A 22,081-nucleotide genomic window follows, 5' to 3' on the forward strand; every position below is an offset into this window, starting at 1 on the left:
ATTGTATGTGAAAGAAACCTCCCATAGGAGGCAGGAAAATTCTGCTAATTTCCACTTTGGAATTTCCTCTGAATCACTTCCTGGTGGGAAGGGCTGGTAGGATTTGCTTTTATTGCAGTGGAAGGGGATTCCGTTTCCTAACCTGTGGATAGCCAACTTCTACAAAGATCTTGGGACCCCTGCATTCAGCAGAGCATCCTATTGGAAGCCAAATACCTCCACACAGCACCCTTGGTTCCTCTTCCCCTCACAGTATAAAGGCTCCCAGAGAAGCTGTGCTTTCTTGCAGCACCACCTTCCATTGACTATATCAAACCTGTCCACCACCCCTACCTTCTCAAAGTACCATACAAGAAATATACTGCACACCTGACATCCAGATGTGTTTTCAACTGGAAATCCATACATGTCTGAAGGAATATGCCACAGAAAGTAGCTGCTCCATGTTTGTTTTCCACTCCCAAAGTTGCAGAACCCTGACCCCAAAGAAAGGCCTCCATGATGGCTGGTCATTAGTTATGCTCACCTCCACCTCTCAGACCTCCTGATCTGACTGATATATTGCTGCCTCCCATTGTACAGTCACATGTGACGAGTCATTCATTGACTATGTAGCAGAGCTGTTACCCTGAAATGTACATGTCCCAAAAATTACAACACCGAGATACTACAGTTATTCCCTGATCACAGTGTAGGGAACTGTTGTGATATCATAAATACCACTGAGCAGTGACTTTACTTTGGATGCACCTGGAAGGTGGTGTAGGTTGAAGAGCAGGGATATACTACATCTGATGATGCTGGTGTCCATTTGGCACTGTTCAATCCAATTCAATGATCCATTTAGTCATCTGTTTGTTTTTTAAAATAACTTATGGTATTTTTTCCCTGACAATTTACACATGTGGGACCACAAGGCTGGCAGGGACATGCTGAATTATAAAATGAAGATGGGACAAAGCTAAGTTCCTGTCTAGCCACCCCACAGATGCGTTCACATAATTGGTTGCTTTGGTACTATTGCTTGCACCTCTTTCATCTCTGTTATTTCCGCTAGTATGCAATGCAAAATAGTACATGCTTTAAAGTGCCAAATCTTCACCCATTCACATCCTTTCCCTTTCAGAATCAGGCAAAGGCCTTTTTTGAACAAACTACTTAACCTGGAACTTAAGTTTCATAAAATATCAAGAAAATGGGGAAATATTGCAAGGCAAGAACTTTTTCCTGTTGAAATTTATAAATTTTAATGGCATGTTACATGAATGTGCATTACTGCCCTCTACTGGATGGATGCAGACATACAAGATTTATTATTATTCATTATTATTATTATCATTATTATTATTCTCTTGCCCTCTAGTGGCTGAGGTACACAGAGACTACAAGTCCCGTTACTGACAACATGAGAAGAACTCCTTTAAATCAAGTGTTATAGGCTTTAGTTATAAGCCTTTTAAATCCAAAGTTCACAAATTCTATTTCCATACAGAATTAAATTGTTTTAACTGGAAGTTTGAGTACTTGTGCATTTGTGAAGAATTTTTCTTTTTCTCAACCAAGTTTAAAATTTAACTTGGGCATTGATTTGATCTTCAGAGGCAAAAAACTATTTTAAAAATAAACAGTATTTTTCTTGAATATATTTTGCCAAAAACATACATTTCAAAGACAGCTGCTCACGGAGTCATATGTTCGGTGTGATTCTTCCTTTTGCTATTTCATCTTTTGTGAAGTTTGAGCTATAGCTTTTGCATCAAGTATGATTACATTTTTGAAAAACTCAGAATTCAGGCATTGACAGCTTTGTTACTTGTTTGTCTCAGAAATATTTGCTAGAATGGACAAGACTGCAGCAAAGAAAATTGCAAGGGAACCAGAACATTCAATATGTTTTTGATTGCTTTATATGGAATGCTACATCTGGAGTGAGCATTTGATAAAACAACATTCTGAAGTCACGCTCCCCAGAAGAAAGCTTCAGTTCACTAACAAACACTGGATCTTATCTATTTTCTGCCAGTGTTTTAGGCTGTCTAAAGAAAGGCTTGAATCTTCTTGACTCCATCATTTCATTGTAACCCAACAACTGCACAGAACTCAACAATACTCTTTGCTTTGACAGTCAATATTGTTAATTGAAAGTTTACAGAAACCAGGATTATATTGTAAATTTGACCACATTGAAGGATAAAGAAATGCTGCGTTCAGACATATCCCTCAAAGTGCTCTCTCAAAACAGCAGGATTAGGGAACAAGGTCAAGTTGCTGACATCCATAGTCAAGTTGTTCAGATCATTTAGGGAAAAAGCAGCTGTGAGACTTATTATACTCACCATCATTCAACATTGTAATGGAATGTTATGTTGAAAAGATAAGACCGGTTCCAGAGAGGAAAATGAATTTAATGGGAAATATTATGTATGGTATGTGGCAAGATTTCAACCTTTAGACTCTGCATATTCAAAGAGCTAAAAGCTAATCGCTGGCCTTGACCCAAATACTGATGCACCATGCAGTATGAAAATAGCTTCTCTTTGTGGCATCTCTTGCCCACACTAAAGTAGGGAAGAAAAATAGAAAATTTAAACAGCCAGGAGATTCTACATGGATGCAGAGAAGTTAATTATCTATTAGAAACTGAATTTCCTTGCCTGGCTCTGGAGGAGAACAGAGAAGAGGCTCAGAAGCATCCAAATTAAACTTGAATGAATTGTTCTTGTAATTTAATTCACTTATTTATTGATGAATGATAACTTCCCCAAAACACACACTGACCTCCATGGGAGCAGGATCAGTGCTATGTGTTCCCAATAGAGTTAACCAGAGCAGAGTTGAAGCTTCTGATTGAAAATTAAATATTCGACTCCTCTCCTTGATCCCTCCTTCCTTGACCTCTAACGTCCTATATAGGATGAGCCTCAATGGACATAGTCATCCTTGCTTCAACAACAAACATTAAAACAATCAGTTGTATTTACTTGTTACTTACAACTGACCAAACAGTACCATAGACTCTCTATGGACAAAAAATCCAAGTTTGATTAATAAAAGGATAGCAGTAGGAATATACTACCGACCACCTGACCAGGACAGTGATTGTGAAATGCTCAGGGAAATCAGAGAGACTATAAAAATAGACAACTTAATAATAATGGGGGATTTCAACTATCCCCAAATTGACTGGATCCATGTCACCTCAGGACATGATACAGAAATAAAGTTTCCAGACATAGAAATCATAGAATCATAGAAGATTAGGGTTGGCAGAGACCTCACAAGGTCATCTAGTCCAACCCCCTGTGCAAAGCAGGATCAACCCCAACTAAACCATCCCAGCCAGGGCTTTGTCGAGCGAGACCTTAAAAACCTCTAAGGGTGGAGATTCCACCACCTCCCTAGGTAATCCATTCCAGTGCTCCGCCACACTCCTAGTGAAATTTTTTCACCTAATATTTAAAAAAAACTATTTCACTAGGAGGGTGGTGAAGCACTGGAAGCACTAGACATCATTAATGTCTGCTTTTCGAAGCAGCTAGTCCTAGACCCCAGAAGTGGAGCACAGGATCTGGCCCAAGAGGTGATTATTGCCGAACTGCGTTTTAATACAGACCATAATATAATTAAATATAAGATCCTTGTTGGGGGTGGGAGGGGATACCAAAGAAGCACACTACAGTAGCATTTAACTTCAGAAAGGGGAGCTACACAAAAATAATAAGGCTAGTTAAAAGGAAATTGAAAGGAACAGTCACAAGAGTGAAATGCCTGCAAGCTGCATGGAAACATTTTAAAAACACCACAAAAAGAGGCTCAAATTAAATGTATACCTGCAAATTATAAAGAACAGTAAAGGGACCAAAAAAATGCCACCATGGCTAAACAGAGTAAAAGAAGCAGTTAGAGGCAAAAAGGGATCCTTTAAAAATTGGAAGTCAAATACTTCTGAGGAAAATAGACAGAAGCATAAACTCTAGCAAGTTAAGTGTAAAAGTATAATTAGGTAGGCAAAAAAGAACTTGAAGAGCAACTAGCAAAAGACTCAAACACTAACAGCAAAAAAACGTCTACGTACATTAGAAGCAGGAAGCCTGCCAAACAATCACTGGGGCCAATGGACAATCAGGGTGCTAAAGGAGCATTCAAGGAAGATACGGCCATTGTGGAGAAGCTAAATACTTCTTTGCATTGGTCTTCACAGCACAGGATGTGAGAGTGATTTCCAGAACTGAGTCATTCTTTTTAGGTGCAAGATATGAGGACCTGTCCCAGATTGAGGTGTCAGTAGAGGTGGTTTGGGAGCAAATTGACAAATTAAACAGTAATAAGTCATCGGGACCAAATGGTATTCACCCAAGAGTTCTGAAGGAAATCAGATATGAAACAGCAGAACTAACTGTGGTATGTAACCTAATGCTTAAAGCAGCCTCTATACCAGATAGCTAATGTGACACCAATTTTTAAACAAGCCCTCAGAGGTGAGTACAGGCTAGTAAGCCTAAATTCAATAACAGGCAAATTGGTTGAAACTATAGTAAAGAATAAAGTTATCAGATACATAGATGAATATAATGTGTTGGGGAAGAGTCAACACGGCTTTTGTAAAGGGAAATCATTCCTCATCAATCTATTAGAATTCTTTCAGGGGATCAAGAAATATGTGAACAAGGGTGATCCAGTGGATATAGTGTACTTGAATTTTCAGAATGCCTTTGACAAGGTACCTCACCAAGACTCTTATGCAAAGTAAGCAGTCGTGGGATAAGAGGGAAGGTCCTCTTATGGATCAGTAACTGGTTAAAAGACAGCAGAAAAAGGGTAGGAATAAATGGTCAGTTTTGAGAATGGAGAGAAATAAACAGCAGTATCCCACAGGGATCTGTACTGGGACCAGTATTGTTCACCATACTCATAAGTGATCTGGAAAAAGGGGTAAAACAGTGAGATTGCAAAGTTTGCAGATAAAACAAAATTTTTCGGGATAGTCAAGGCCAAAGCAGACTGTGAAGAGTTACAAAAGGATCTCACAAAACTGGGTTACTTGGCAAGAAAATGGCAGATGAAATTCAATGTTGACAATGCAAAGTAAAGGACATTGGAAAATGTAATCCCAACTATACATACAAAATGATGGGTTCTAAATTAGCTGTTATCACTCAAGAAAGAGATCTTGGAGTCATTGTGGATAGTTCTCTGAAAACATCTACTCAATGTGCAGTGGCAGTCAAAAAAGCTAACAAAATGTTAGGAATCATTAGGAAGGGATAGATAATAAGACAGTAAATATTACAATGCCATTATATAAACCTATGGTAGGTCCACACTTTGACTAGTGTGTACAGTTTTGGTGACCCCATCCCGAAAAAGATAGATCAGAAATGGAAAAGGTAGAGAGAAAGGCAATCAAAAGGATTAAGGCCATGGAACAGCTTCTATCTGAGGAGAGATTAAAAAGACTGGGACTGTTCATCTTAGAAAGGAAATGACTAAAGGGGAGTATGATAGAGGTCTATAAAATCATGAGTGGAGTGGAAGAAGTGAATAAGGAAGTGTTATTTATCCCTTCACATAACAGAAGAATCAGTGGTCACCCAGTGAAATTAATAGAAGTGGGTTTAAAACAAACAAAAGGAAGTACTTCACACAATGCACAGTCAACATGTGGAACTCGTTGCCGGGGATGTTGTGAAGGTCAAATCTATAAATGGATTAAAAAAAGAACTAGGTAAGTTCATGGAGGACAAGTCCATCAATGGTATTAGCCAAGATGGTCAGGGATGCAACCCCATGCTCTGGGTGTCCCTGAGCCTCTGATTGCCACATGCTGGGACTAGATGACAGGGAATGGATTACTTGATGATTGCCCTGTTTTATTTATTCCCTTTGAAGCATCTGGCATTGGCCACTGTTGGGAGAGAGGATAATGGGCTAGATGGATCTGATCCAGTATGGCCATGAGGTTCTCCGCCTACCCAAAGGTACACCCAGGCAACCCAGTAGGGTTTCAGTGGGGTTGCACAGGTATACATGGGCACAGAATGTGGCCTTACAGTTTGACCCAGTCTGCAGCAGTTCTGCATGTTAAGCTTCCAATGAAGTCACTGGGAGCTGTACACATGAAACAGCTGCAGAATCAGACCCAGCATTGGGAGCCTATAGCAGGCAAAGAGTTCCAAAGGAGCAGCTAAAGGCAATACACAGATATTGAGGAGAAAAGTCTCAGGTGGGAAAAGTTAATGAACTTAGTTCAAAGTCACATCGAGAAATAACAGTACCTGACTTGTAAGGAAAAGTTTGTTCATTTTTTTTCTGGAACTTGTAGCAACCTGACATTTCTTAAAGGTGTAAAATGCACAGTGAATTTAGTGTAAAAATGTACATTTAAATAATGCCAAGACCATAAAATAAGCCAGCTGCAGCTAGGAAATTCAAATTAACAGTCACATCTCCAACCTTAATCAACTTGGTTGGTTTTCTTTGCCAGCAATGGTGCAAGGTGAAGCTGGAGGCATTTGTTCTTCTCTCAGTAATTGCATGCACGTAGCTCCCACCTACACACCTTCTTCTCCTTGACACAAAACTAACTTCTGAAGGCCCACCTGTTCCACAAAGCATTCCAGCTAGAAAGGCCACCCATCATTCTGTTTATTCACTGTATCATATTCAGGCCCTTATGTCTATAAGCTCCTTAGGGCAGTGGTTAGTTTTTTATTTAGCACATTTTACATTATATAATATGTAGCGTATGCTTACGATGCTGTATCCGTTATAGCAGATTTGTGTCTGGTGGACCCAGCCATGTCCTGCTCTTTGTTGTTTCTATCGCATGCCGAACATTATTTCAACGTAATGAGCCACATGTAGACTTTGTGTAAGTAGGTGCACTTCACAAGAAAATCTCTGGGTTAAATTCAGTGGTGATGTAAGCTACATGTCAGGCATGACTGGGTTTGAAAACTACTGTATGTGGCAAAGTAGTGTAACTTGCACTGCCTTGACATTTCTTGAGTATGCAAAATAAGTGCAGTTTGCTGTTAATCTCAATCTCCAGGACTTTTCCCTCTACTTGCCTTTGACATGGACATTTCACAAACCTATCTGCATGTTTAACACCCACTGAACAACAGATCTGTGCTAGTTACACTACTTTAATACTTATACCCGCCAAATAAAATTGAACCATCATTTATGTCACCGCTGAATTTGGTCCTGTCATTGGTGTTATTTCTCTCTCTTTGTCTCCTTTAAAAAAGAAACACATTGTGGGAAGTGCAAAGACACGTATTACTCCTCTAAGAACTATAAAGCAGCTCCTCTCCCATGTAAACCCGGGATGAAATCTATATTTTACAAAAAACAGGTCATAATGTCTGTTTAGGTCCCCACTGCTTCCTGTGAACATTTGAGCCAGAGTCTCCCTCTGCATGGACCAGAAATACGGAGGCAGAACCCTCTCCCGCAACACACACACACAATTCAGTGGCAAGTCAGGGAGGCAGCACCACAGCTTTCTTTCCCCATCACTAGGAGTCTGAGGAAGCCCCGCCGTGCAAATAGGGCTCTGTCAGTTCCAGCCTGAAGGGGAAGGTGGCATGCTGTAGGTACATGCCCCTCCAGATTCCAAGTTGTAACCCATTTTAGTGAATGCTGTCTCCATCTCTGCACCTTCTGCTCCCAACAGACAGGAGTTAGGAATCGCTTGCATTTTCATGATGGAACTTCAGGCGCTGTGGGGTTTGAATACTGCACAAGACAAAAAACCCTTTTCCTCCAAGACACGGCAACAGTAAATCCACCAGTATTTTTCTACAGGAGAGGAATAATTTCCCGTAACAAATACTATAACCTGCACCTGTACTTTGAATCCCATTGGTAGGTAGAGGCATATATAAGCTGAAGACATTTTTAAAAAAAGATACTCAACAAGCACAGTAACCAGTTTTCAAAAGCTAGTATTAAACGCTCAAGCCTTTATTTATTTATCTTATAAGGATAAAATAACCACAGACAGAGGGACACTGCCAAGATTTCACCTCAAGAAGAAAGTGGCATTATTGGGCTACAAGGCCAAGACTCTCCTCCGATTTACATCAGTGTAAACCTGGAGTAACTTCACTGGAGTTAACATGCAGTTTAAAGACAGGTTAAGCACCATGTTTCTGTGCTTCTAGTCTGTGGACCTGATTCTAATCTTACCTGACTTTTGCACCACGGTAATTCCAATTTATCCCATCGACTTCAGTTATTCCTGATTTACGCTGGTGCAAGTAAGAGCAGAGTCAGGCCTTGTGTCTTCTCTATGTCAAAATTCAAGCTGAAGTAATTATTCCCATCATGAGGTATATACGAAACATTGCAAGATTAAGGCATTCTAAAGGAAGTGGTCACAGAAAAGTGCCACTGTAATATACAGTTTAGTGAGGCAGAAAGTGAGCAGTAAATAGCATTCAACTGGGCTAACTGGATCCCATTCCTTAGACTTGTCTTCATCCACCATATAATTTAACCACTCTAAATAAACAAGAACCGGTTCAGTGAGCATATTTCTCTCTTACAGTTGCTTCTGGGTGCTCAATAATCACATTAAAATGGTTTAAATTTTAAAAGAAATAATCTTGCCTCTAGGGATTTCTACTTTCCAGAAATGTTACATATTATTATATATGAAAGAAAATAAGACAGAGTTCAAAGCTAAGCTGACTGTGCTACTATATAAACATTGGACTTTCTATTTTAACTAGTGTGACAAGCCATGATAGGTGGCTTTATCAGTCAACATTTCCAGTGGAATAAAGGGGCAGAAATCTCAAACCTAAACACTCAAAACAAGGTAAACAGGAGTTAGAAGATATTTTCCACTCCGTTTTCAATGCAGATTCTGTTTCTTCTGTTGTTTTGATATTTGAAACATCCATCAAGGCTTCAGTGAAAATAAAATCTCTCAAGACAGAGCTGTATGGTTATTATCCTTAACATTGAAAATAGCAACTAAGGGATAGAATAGAGTAGTATTATAAATTCAAGTAATTCTATTTTAAATACTAAACCCAGACATCCCCAAACTCTTCTCGAACCCTTGCTTCAGTATTCATTCCATACCAACATACCGTATGATTTGCCAAACCAGATCAGACTATTGGTCCTTTTAGTCAGCTGGCAATCCTCTCTCTGGTAATGGACAGCACCTCATCAGAGAAAGGCAGGCACTTTTCTATCCTGCCCAACCAACTGTGTAATCCATCTGGGGCGGGTATGAAGTCTGTCCTTGCTCTACAGGTGATTACTTTATCCCCTGAAGCAAGAGATCAGATTACACTCATCATTAATTTAGCTTGCAAAGCTACAAACATTAGAGGTCATAAAATTACCCAGCCCTTTTACAAATCCAGCCACAGTATTTATCACAATGACCTTGTGCAATCCTGATTTTCACCGGCTGACAATACATTGTGTCTTCATTATTGCCTCTTATTAAAGATGGGCCTCAAGCCAAAACATTGAGGAATGTTTGGATCCAGGGTTCTGGGTTTTCCTGTCTCTATTTCTTATTAGTTCTTTAGCTTTAACAACTGTCTACCCATTTTGTTTTCATAACACTAAAACACATGCTTAAAGTTGTGCGTAGTGCCATTAACTTCAACTGATTATACCTACTGCCTCAGGACTGCAGAAGATCTTTGAGATAATTTATGGAGACTGTCTTTGTAAATTTTACTGCGTCTAGTTCTTGCAGCTCTGCAAGCTAAACTGAGGGCTCTCGTGGGAATTTCAAAAGCACCTCTGTGAGTTAAGAGCAGCAATCCCATTGAAGCTGGTGCATTGGTTCAGTATTGATTGAGAGAGAAGCTGACCATTTACTTTATCACCAACACACTTCCCGCAAAACTTGTTGCTTAGAGATCTCCCATACCACAACTGACATAGCAGCATGGCTACTAATACTCATACAAACAGATGTATAAAATTCCTAGGCACAAAAAAACACCTTAACTTTGCCTTGCAATGACACCATGCATAAATCATATGTTTATGGTTAGCAATAAACCATCTGTAGCCCCAGGTTAAAAAGCCACATTTGATTTTTTTTTTCCATTTTCCCCTCTCATCATGTCCCTGTAGGTCAGGACATTGTGCTGTCAGGGGCCACCATCTTCTTTGAAGGCAGCTTTGCTTCATTCTTATTTCCCAATAGAATGCAGTGGCCATTTTGAAAGAGGGCATCTTAATCAAAGGCACCTGTGGTCTCAGTCCTATTAAAAACAACTGGAAATGGCAGAGATTTTAAAAGGGGGAGGTCCGTTGTAGACTTTTCTAATAATGTCCTTCTATAATAAGTCTCTGCTGAAGAAGAAACTTTCCACTATGTAGAAAAATGGCAAAAAATACCATTAATCCTACCAAAAAATTTTAAGTAATCAGATATTTTAGTTAGTTTAAGTATAAGGAAAGTTTGAAGAGTTTGCATTATTCCAGTATTAAGATAATTCAGGACAAAGAAATAGCCGCACACATGGTGCTAAATTTCTTAAAAGACTAATTTTAACTCAAATTAATTAACTAATATACTTGCAAATTTGCAGAGATTCATTCTGTACTCAAAGAGTGAGTTCGGTAGTTTTGGGGAAAGATACACTGTATTCTTGATACATAATCCAATGGGTGAATCTCTGCTGTTAATGCGAAAACTCAACTAACCCCTAACTATGAACCACAAGTAGCACTACCTTAATATTTGTTTTTCTTGATCAAAATATAGATATGAAATTCAACAATGGCACAGTAAGTATGGCTTGTCTTTCTGCAGTGTTCAATTCACAGTTTTGAATACATCCTTGAAATGAATGGAATGACACCAGCGATGAAGTTGGCAAATGGCCAAGATTTGCAAAGTGAACAGTGATTCTGGATGCCTCACTCTTTGAATGCTCAATTTAAGACTCCTTAAAGGGGCTTGGTTTTCAGAAGGAATTTCAACACGTTTGGAAATGAGGTCCTACTCGGATGCCCAAAGTTGGGCACCCTAAAAATGAGCCACTCAGAATCCACAAACACTTGAAAATCTTGGCTTGTGGGTTTTAAAGATGGGATATAAATAGGTTTGTAAGGATTAGATTTTTATCTGTAAATGTCAGTAAGCACTGATTATACTCTACACACACAAGCCAATCAAAACATTTCCAGTGACAATAATCAAAATTTACAGTTAGGAAACATAAGAAAAATGCTGCTAAGAACTTAGAGTTTGATTTAAGGATATTTACTTTGTATATGTTGATATGTGATGTTGATGATTTGTGCTTTAATGGTTACAAACCTTTAACTTTTTGAGTCTCAAAGTCCACTGTCATTAAACGGGTCCCCCTATAATTTCCCATAACTGTGAACATTTAAATTGATAAAAATCTAAAATGTGCTTAAATAAACATCGATATTATCCATCAACATTATAAAAAAAAATGAACTCTGCCAAGCCTAGACATAAAAAAATTAATGTAAAGTATATTAATCACTTCATCAGCTTTTGGTTACATAGTGTCCTTAATAAAGCAATATTTCAGATCATTTGATATAAGTTAACTTGAAATTATATATAAATATCAATTTTCTATTATTGAAGGAAGAAGAGACCAAGGAACTCCTATTGTGTCAGATTCCCTACCTTTCAAGGGCAAGTGGTGAATACAGATCACAACCAAACAAAGACACACACTCTTGAACAATATATGTTGTAAGCATACAAGCAGTGGGACAGTCCTAGAACATGAGAAACTGATACTTCATGAAGATGTGGAGAAACAAGCAAATTCAGAGCTTTATAGGTTTAAGTGCGATAAAACGAATATCATATTTGAAAGGAATTCAGCATATAATTCCTAGTACAGGTGTGGTATGTTGATTGCTGGAAACATTGAGCTGTGTGTCCTCTAGCTGCTGAATTTCACACAAGCTGGAGAAGTAACAGCCACTTTGGGAGGTCTGTGAACCAGATATGGCAATAATTCAACCGTGCTGTTATCCAGGCATAAATCAAAACCTCTGCAGCTTGCTGAGGCAGCAGTGGCCTGAGCTTTGCTAAATTCCTGTGCTGATAATAAAGTCTTGACAATGTGGTTGATGTGGCACTCAAAGGAAAGCTTCAAGTCACAGATGAAACCAAGATTACAAGCTGGTTAGAAAGTAAATAACAGTCCCATCAAATGGAACCATAAATGAAAAAAATGCTTCTCAGCCAGTGATGGGAGCCAACTATAATTCAAAATTATTCAAAATTCAGCCAAAGAGTCAGTATCACAGTGCAACCCATATTACAAAACAGAACATGTGGGAAGAATTATACTCAACCCTGAGCACGTATAACAACAGTAGGAGGAACAGGTATTTGTTGGTAACCGAATGCATATGTGACAAAGTACCTACAGAATGGGCATACACTTGGTATCTGTTTCTGATATAAGTTACACTGGTGTAAATCAGGAACTACTCGATTAAAGTCAATGGAGTTTAACTGGTGTAAAACGAGCAAATGAGATCAGATTCAAGCCATCACAATGGTCAGATTCTGCCACTTTTACTTATGTCGAGCAGTACCTTTCTGCATAATCAGTCTCATTGAAGTTATTGGGACTACTCATGGAGTAAGGTACTACAAAGTGTGAGTAAAGGTGGAAAATTCCAGCCCACTATCTTTAGTAGAGCTTGTCATGAGTTTGCCATTTGAATAGATTGTCTATGGAAAATGCAGTTTCTGCAAAAATCAGAGTTTTCCATAGGAAAATTTCAGTTTTGCCAAAAAAAATTCAGTATTTCACTGGCAAAGTTTAAACAAAATAGTTCATTTCAGGTCAAGTTGCCCTATATAGCAAAGTTTCAAGTCATCAAAACAAATTAAAATGTTTTGTTTTGGGTCAGTTTGACATTAATCTGTGTCCCGCTGAATTGCCATGATGCCTCAGTGGGAGTTATTGTCTGGGTGCCCCCATTCTCATCTGCCAGCCAAGCTCCCTAGCTGGATATTTCCCTGGATGCCCCACAGTTTCCCTGGTTGAGCCACCTTGGTGGATCATGTGAGATGTAGTCCCACCAGAGAGCTTGACCACTGAGGAAAATGGGGGCATGAGGTACTCAAACTACGACTCCCATGGGCATCACAGCAACTCATAGGAACCGATTCAAACCAAAAAGACTCAATTCACTTCAACAAAATGAAATGTCTCAACATTTCTAAACTGAAATTTTTTTATTCAACTTTCAATTCTATGAACATTTTTGTCATTTCATCCCAACAAATTAAAAGAAATCTCAAAATATCAGAATTCCCCACAGGATGGAAATTCTCATTTTTGTCCAGCTCTAGCGTTTAAATCTCCAAGGAACTTCACAAAACACCTAAATGGAGCCACAGAGGCATCGTAGTCTGTTATTCATTAGAGTGCTTTAATTAACATGGACATTTCAACCTTCTAATAACGCGGTACAATTTGTTCACAGAACAACTTTGTTAAGGGCCAAATCTTGCTCCACTTACTTACACAAGTCATCCCACTGAATTCAGTCCACAATGAATAAAACTGGAAAGATTTGTCCTAGTAAGAGGAGAATCCTTACAGCTGGAACTGCAGTTTGCATGATGCAAGCCTTTGCAAAAAACTGGGACTGTCTTATTATTTCAGTATAAACAATATTACATTGTATTACCACTGCCTGGAGGGACAGAGTGGAAGGATTTCTCTTGGTATATATATATCTATATATCACTGAAGACACATAGGAGTGCAATGAACAGTTATGAGATGGTTTTGGATTCAGTCAGAGAAGCCATTAACCCTGAAATGTGATCACATTGTCAGTTATCTTTGTCAAACTAGAGTTTCAAATTAGGAAAAAATATACTGTGTGCTCATAAACAGTAAGAGGTAGTTTTCCCTCAGCCCTACCAAAGATTTTCACTTTTAAGAAAATCTCTAAGGTATGACAGTGAAAACAAGCTCTTTGGAAAACAACTTGGAAACTGTCTCAGGCCAAATTACCCTGCACTGTTTCTACACCAGGGAAAACATTCATTGGTGTCATGAAGACTGCCTGGATTTATAGAGACAGTTGACCAGAAAGCCAGTTGCTGTTGCTACTGGGGAATCTGAATGCTTCATAATTATCCTGATTCATTTCTTATCTGGGTCAAATGGACCCCTAAAAGGAGCATGGATGACCAGCTTGTGAGGGTCAGAGAGAAGGCAACTGTCAGTTATTCAAAGTAAATGGGCCTTGACAAGCATTTTAAGGAAACCTACAAAAGTAATCTGTCTGGTATCCCAAAGACCCCTGGCTCACATGAGTCCTAGTCGATAAGTATGTTCCATGTAAGCTGTATAATTTTGACTAGGACTACTAACAGCATAAGGCAGATTACAGCAGAGTTGGTTGAAAGTTTTCCAATTTGTAAATCTCAGAATTTCTCACAGGATGGAAATTCTATTTTTAACCAGCTCTAAAATACAGTTTGTGACACCAGATGCTACTTTCATTTTGAGACCCAAGTTAGAATAAATAAAGTCAAAAACTCTAAAGAAGCTTTTCTTTCAACCCCAGCTATTTATGAAATGAATCTTTCTGGTTCTGACTATCTAGAACTTTTCCACAGGTATTTTCTCATTTGTGTGTGTGCACAAACACATATTCAAAATAGAATCTGCATCCACCACTGAAATATACACTGCTCTGTGATGCAACATTATCCAACATATCAGGACAGAAAATTTGAAAGAATACCATATTCAGCTGGACTGCAGTATGGAGATTCATAGCGACACAATGTAGGAACCCAAACTGGATTATGTCACCCTTTATCTGCTAAATGACAAGTGAAAAGTGGCATGATCCTTAAACTTCACAAGTTTTCAACTGGTTGTACATATCAGGTAAAAGATAATACTTTGAACAATACAGTGCTAACAGCTTGGGACATTGGTTGAATTCTCACACAGTAGGAAGAATCCCCTTCCAGATTCACCAACACTGCTTTCTGTGGAGGTTTTTATAATACTTTGTATATGACACCTTTCATCAAAGGTCTCAAAACACTTTACAAGCACACACTAGAAACTCAAGGCTCACAACATTTAGTGACATAGGGAAGTATTATCATCTCCATTTTACTGTGAGAAAATTGAGGAATAGAATTTGAGAGAGATTTGATCAAGGACACAGAGCCAGGATTTGAACCCAGAACATCTGATTTTGAGTCCTGTGCTCTAATCATTAGAAAACACAATGTTCCTTCCCAGTAGGTCTCCTAACCGACTATTGACTAGACTGGCCTTTACCTAGTGTTTGACTGTAATACAATCTGAGGAGGGGTGGGTGGGTATAGCTATTACTCTCATTGTGAAGTGCAATTTATTATATTATAGTGCTACCCTCATTACAGTGTAGTGGTGTCATTGAAGTTAATCCAATTGAGAATCACAGCAGTGTATGACTAGGTTGAAAGTATCAGCTCACAGTTCATGAGCCACCAAAGAAACCATTTACTGCAGTTTGCTCTTAAAAGTAAAAGCCTCATTTTTAAAGTAAGTGAAAAACTTATTTTGTAAATGCTGGCTTGCTTGAAAAGAAACTATTCTCAAACTTCCTGCTCAGCTAAATGCCATCACAGCTGCAAATGCTAACCAAGCACACAGCCGGCTTGTGAATTATTCACATAAATAAAGAGCACAGCTTGTAACATTGACTTTTTTTGATCAAAAAGTGTCCTGGGGACAACTGAACAGTTTGGATCAGGCAAAGGCTAGACTTCTGGTGAGCCTTTTATTATTTTCACAGAGTATTAGACCTCGTGAATACACAGCTAGTTGTACTCAAAGTGATAATGACACATTCTAATAGTCTCTCTATCCCACAGATGCTTCTTGAAAAGTTGTTTTATTTACTTACTTTGGGAAGAAGTTCTTTTAGGACAACTTGAAATACAATCAATCCTTTCATTAGCTGTTTTAATAGCATCCTCAGGGCCAACATCCCTCACCACTAACAAAATAAGTCAGAGGTGCTGGAACAATTTGTATGGTGGGGGTGCTGAGAGCCATTGAACCAAACTGCAAACCCTGTATATGATGAAAACCACTTCAAGCCAGGGGTTGCGGCAGTACTCTTAGTTCCAGCACCTACAAAATAAGTTGGTAATTATTATTGGATAAAAGGGATCTTGCCAGGTTAAAAATACCCTATTAAAAAGTACACTGATGCTAATAATATCTTTCCCTTATTCCAAACTGAAAGAATTATTTAAAAGCTAATGTATTCTTCATAGTCTGCTCTTTATTTCTGTTTTGCATTCTAACTCAGATTGGAAAAAAATACAGAATAGCAAGTTTTCCTTTTATTTTTTTCTCTTTGCATTTTTCATTTGCTGGTTGTCATTTACCAATACAATGTTTTGGTTCCAAATGTCAGAAGGAGCAAAAAGCTATTTGAAAAAACTAAAAATCATGAAACATTTCTAATATTAGATTTGTAAAACTTAACAGAACTTAAATTTAAGGCCTAAGCTACTTGATTTTCATTTTATATTGAATCAATCTTATAAAGTTTATTGTAGAAAACGACAAACTGCAGACCAAACCAACAGACTTCTACAAAGCTTGAGTCCCAGTTCTGTCTCCTTTGTTTACCAGGGATCATATCCTGCCTGGAAAACTGTACAACACAGAGAAATACCAAATGGCTGAATAATATATCGCAAAGAACCTTATTCCATTGACATTATTTCTTTTGCATTTTATTTTAGTTCTAAATTGAAGTACCTTCAGTAATCACAGCATAACCCTGATGTGACTGTGACCCCCATCCTACAAAAGCAATTCACAGTGATGTAAGAGCTCAGTAAACATATTTTTGTTATAATTTTTTGTGAATTTCATGTTATTTTATTTTATTCATTTTATCCACAAGTATTGCATCCTGCCCACAACATGTGAAAGACTCTCTGGGTGATGGGGTTTGCAGAGTGAGCCTGCCCCTCACTCACCATGCAGCAGTGGTTTCTGACCTGTGAGGCTGACTCCAGCTCTCCATTCCAGGCACCTGGCACCCAGGTTTGCAATACCGATCAGCTTTGGCCCATCTGCCCCTCCATCATCATGAATTTGTGAAAAATATAGGGCTCTAGTTCCATGTAGGTGGATGGACTTTGTCTAAGATGTCTGAGAGAGTTTGTGTTGTTTCCATCTATTGGCTGGCCCACAGACAGAACAGAGGACCCCTATTAATAAGGTCATCTAAAGGAGCTTTCCTTTATCTGAAGTGACAGAGGCCTGTTTTTTTTTTAAGATGAAAATCAAGAGTTCTAATCCTAGCTCCCCACATGTGTCTCTGATTTAAATAATAATCATGTCTTATCTGTAACATATAAACACAGACTTTCATAATAGAAAGCTTCCCAAGAGCTTAATAGGGATGAAACCAATACAGGTTATAGAAATTATTCTAAATTCCTACACAAACACTATATCCTTATTACAGGTGGGTGGGGAAGGTCAACCATCAGACAGAACACTGAAAAGGGTGGTATTATTCTGAAGTCGTATAGGGATTTTCTATAAGGGTTGTTACATCAAGTTAAATATTTTGTCATTCATTTCACCTGACCATGGAACTATAAATATCATTGTCATTGCTCTAAAGGTTTGCATGCTTTGTCTATAAATATTAATTAATAGCCTGTGCATTGAAATTCTCAGTTGTTGGCAATAGTGGAGACCTCTAGTTGTTACAATAATCGCAGTAATCATATGACCATTTAACCTCAAAGTGATCCAGTTCCCTTGAGGTCAATTGTAAGACTTCTCTTGATCTAACAAGAGTTGAACAGGGCCCTCAGTGGATATTTTGCTGTTACTAAGGGCAAGAGGATTCTTAGTCTCCGCAGAAATAAACGGATTAAAATATATCTGCTTTTGGTAAAGTATTCAGAAAAATATTCATTCGAACTTTTTAATTAGTAGAAAATCTCATGATGCTTCACAGTATGAATCATCCTCATATTTTTGTGTCTACATTTTTTCTTTGAGAAAAGCTTACCTGGCCTCATTTTCAAGCTCTTTCCCTAAGGGTTTTCAGCTGTGCTAAAGGTTATGGCATGGAGGCGGAAAGCAGGTACCACCACTATCCCCACCTCCTTCGCCTCCTCTAGCCATTTTGTGACTGGCCAAAACTATTGGTGTCAAATCCATACATAGTTTCAGGTTGACCTGAAACTGCATTTTTTGTCAACTAAGCTATTTGTCTGAAAAAATTTGCTCAGCTCTAGTGGGGCTTAAATACATTTGATTTTTCCCCTTCATTCAGGGGATCCAAGAAGAAGCGACTCTGTTCTGTGCTATGAGGAAGAGTGTTATGTGCATGTGTCATTTGTCACTACTTCATTGTTTGTAGGTTCCAAATTTAGACAAAAATTGGCCTGAGTCAAAACCCCAGATGAAAGCTTGAAATGGAGTTTGGATCGCTCTCTGTAATGGGCTAAATCCAAACACACCAAACTTTAGTAAAGCTCAGATTCAGTTCTGAAAATCCCAAATTTATACCCAGAATGGCTTGAGCCCATTTCTAGTTTTAGAAATTGCTTTCTTTCTCTTTTTCTCACTTTCTCTCTTCCTCTGAGCCGATACATTCTGACTCCAAGAGGAAGATGCAGGCAGAGATAATCCACTGCTATTAAAAATCTCCAAGCAATACTTAGGTTTAGTAAATTTTAATACCTACTGAAAGTGAGATCTACATTGTGCATTACTTCATGGAAGAAGTGTTTGTTTCCACAAGGAGATGGCATAGTAAAGCAGTACAGATCGATAACATAACACACTATTATGTGTGTTAACATTATCTCCTGTTCATACTTATGTTTTGTGGCCCAAGGTCAAAAACTGAACATGTTGCTTTTGAATGCATATTAATAAGATTCTTTTCTATGGTGGATTATTGCTAGAAGGCTCCACGGAAAGCAGAGACCATGTTTTTATCATCAAATCAGGGTTGATGGTTCCAAGCATAATGTCCAGCCTGGAGAATACTGAAATATGAGCATGCAAGACGACTTCAAGAGAGTGGTGAGGCAGGAGGGTTTACGTGAAGTAAAAAGACCGAGAGGAGATGTAGGAACTTCAGAAGGTAGAATGAAGATGAGTGGATAGATTTTGGAAATGTAGAGTTCTGATGGAATTTGACAACAGAATGGATGTAGGGGAAGTGACGAGAAGAGCGGAGTGTAATGCCCGGATGACAGAAAGAAATGTCTTGTTATTGACAGTGATGGAGAGGAGAGCTTTTTTGGAAGGGAGAGAAAGATAAAGTGTTTAGTTTTGCCTGGTTGAATTTGGGTTAGTCACAGGACAGCCAGAATGATATACTAACAGGCAGTCGAAGATGCAAGACTTCGCAGAAGACTCACAACATTTTGGTTTACTGGGGAGGTAGTGTGATCTAGTGCATAGACTGGAGGCAGGAAACCAGGAGCCTATGCATCAGACCACACCTGTCTCTTGAGTAAAACAAAATTTACATTTTCATTGGTTGATTAGACATCAGAAAGCACCAAAACTATTCTATGGAGAATTCTTTGGATAAATGAAACAATAGTAAAAAAAACCAGCACTTATTTTCCATACTGATCAACACCTTTCCTAGCAATCCATGCGGCAATGTTCAAAATTGCTGGCATTGCCCTAAACTCTCAGTATACAGTTTCTATTCTTCTGTGGCTAAAATCTTTGGAACACAGCAATGAACTTTAACTAGAGAAATTAGACCAGAATCTGCCTCTGTGGAGTTACATGCCTAGAAATAATAGCAGAACTTGATCCTGTGTATGAACACAGTCCATACTCTATGAATGTACAATAAACACTTATTTTTGTTTTGCTCATATATAAGAGTCTATTAGATGATGAAACTGTGCATCCACTTCTGTGCACACAAGCTGTAAGATAACTGAAGTAGTTTTAATAACGTTGTAACTTTGGGCTTGATCTAGCTGAAAATACCTGCACATTTCTGGACTGTGCAAGTCCTGGGAGGATGCAGGCTTTCCAGCAGGCTGGATTTTGCAGACCTACCTGGAGGAAAAGATGGTCCACTGCAAAAGCACACTCAACATCAGGGTGTTTTGGAGCTGCTCACAATGGGAAGATGAGCTCCACACCTCCCATGATATGTAACTCACTGCAATCACCCTTTCATTGGGGCCATTGGAAGTCTGTTAAGGCTAGGGGAAGGAGTGTTGACTCCCTGATTTATTTTATAAGGCACAAATGGTGATTTACAGAATCATCTCATCTCCCTAATCTTCATTTCAGAGCCCAGAAAAGTGGTCGGTGCTCCCACAGACATGTACCCTTTCTACATTTGTTTCCCTGGACAGCTGACATTACCAGTCAAGCAAGACCCATCCTTTCCTGCATTTATACAATGGAGGAGACTCACTAAGCATGCCAGCCACTTCCCCAAGCATCATTCCCAGGAGTCTCATTACTCTGAGAAGGCGGCAGATCTGCGATCACCTCCAAGGAAAAAGTTCCCTTCTCAGAATAAGGAGTAGCCTCTGCAAAAGTCACAGTGGTGAATGTGGGCAGGATGAGACCTCTCAGTTTATTCAGTTTCAGCATACTAGTTGTAAACACATATTTCAAGTATTTTCCAATCTGGGCATCCATGATATGTCTGTAAAAGAATTCTTTGTTTATTCCACTCAGCAGCTAAAACATTACTTTTTAAACGCAGATTTGGGGCCAAGATCATGCTCTCATTAAATTCAGGATCAGGTCCTTGGTATATCAATAATAATTCATCCAGAGCATGTGCCAGATGATGCTTCCTTAAATTAAAGAGCAATACTTTTAATGCCAAAACACACAACACTAAATGAATATTTTAGTCCTTACCACAAGACTGCTGTCCAGAGAAAGTCTTTTCCCAAATTCCCTTTTCTGCAGTTGTTTTTTTCTCTCCATGGCTTTGGTGGTTTGTTTTCCTTGCAATCTACTAGAAATATCAGGCTGTTTCCAGTGTCACTGAAATAAATAAATGCACATTTCAATATTCAAGTTAACAGTTTCTGTCTTTCATCATTAACTTTCTAATAATCCAGCAGTTAATAACTTTGTGAATCGAGTAGGCTGTGTTCCAGGAACAAGTTTTCTGTTCCAAAAAAGTTGATCTGTCCAGAGAGAAATGTAAACTGAATATATTGGGGTGATATCTTAAAAACAAAAAATAAACCACCACCACCCAGCTGTTGATACTGTCCTTGGTTGGCTTTATCAGGGCCCCCTGTGTTTGTATAGTAACAGATCTGGGAAATGGGTTTGCAGAGCTAGTAAGCTGTCTGAAAAAATAAACAGTTCATTTTGCTCATACTCCCCAGTAAACCATGTTTACAGGCATAACTCCTTTTTATATTTATGAGGCACAAATATTGAGCCCAATCCTGCAATGTTCTGGGAGTTGAAAACCCTGAGCACCTTTCATAGATTTTTAAGGCCAGATGGTACCACTATGATCATCCAGTCTGACCTCCTGCATAATACAGGCCATAGAATTTAATCCTGTGAAATTCTGGTACTTCTGCAGTGGAGGAAATTAGTGCTGTCATTATTGGTGACCTTTTCTATTAATTCTAAGACATAACTTGCATCACGTAACAAAAAAATTTTCCAAGTGTCCAGGATAACGGAAAATGTCTTAAAAGGTTCACATTTCTAAGAGAGGTATATTGTGCATGCAATGGTTTGTCTAGTGTGCTTTGGAAATGTAGGTCAGATTTTTCTCTCAGCTGCACTCGTGTAAATCTGAAATAATGTCTTTGATGTTAATGAGGATGTTCTGGATTTATAACTACGTAACTGTGATCAAAATCTGACCCAAATAGAGGCAAATAAGTATGCACATAAATGTAGAGCCAAGTATAAGAAACTTCTACTGCAACCAACATTGAGTGCATCTGTAAATGTCAAAGGGCAATGTCTGCAGCTCTTACTCTGGGCTAACTTCCAGCAAGGCCAAAGGGAGCTTTCCCTGAACAAAGATTGGAGGA

The 22,081-nt window shown here is 38.6% G+C and overlaps 1 protein-coding gene across 6 annotated transcripts in view; it reads right to left on the reverse strand.

The window, feature by feature from the left end:
* The window catches only part of NCKAP5 (NCK associated protein 5), a 623,862-nt gene that overhangs the window by 528,399 nt on the left and 73,382 nt on the right, over positions 1 to 22,081 (reverse strand). For 4 of the 6 annotated variants that reach the window (XM_075117769.1, XM_048869232.2, XM_075117770.1 and 1 more), the window contains exon 2: positions 20,931 to 21,059. In XM_075117769.1, the coding sequence (XP_074973870.1) occupies positions 20,931 to 20,999 (69 nt within the window). In that variant the 5' untranslated portion in view covers positions 21,000 to 21,059. Of the gene's footprint in view, positions 1 to 9,107; positions 9,181 to 20,930; positions 21,060 to 22,081 lie in introns of those variants that run through there. The other 2 variants (XM_048869238.2, XM_075117773.1) reach the window with 2 other exon arrangements.

Source organism: Caretta caretta, chromosome 11, assembly GCF_965140235.1.
Source record: "Caretta caretta isolate rCarCar2 chromosome 11, rCarCar1.hap1, whole genome shotgun sequence".
NCBI classification, from domain to species: Eukaryota; Metazoa; Chordata; order Testudines; family Cheloniidae; genus Caretta; species Caretta caretta.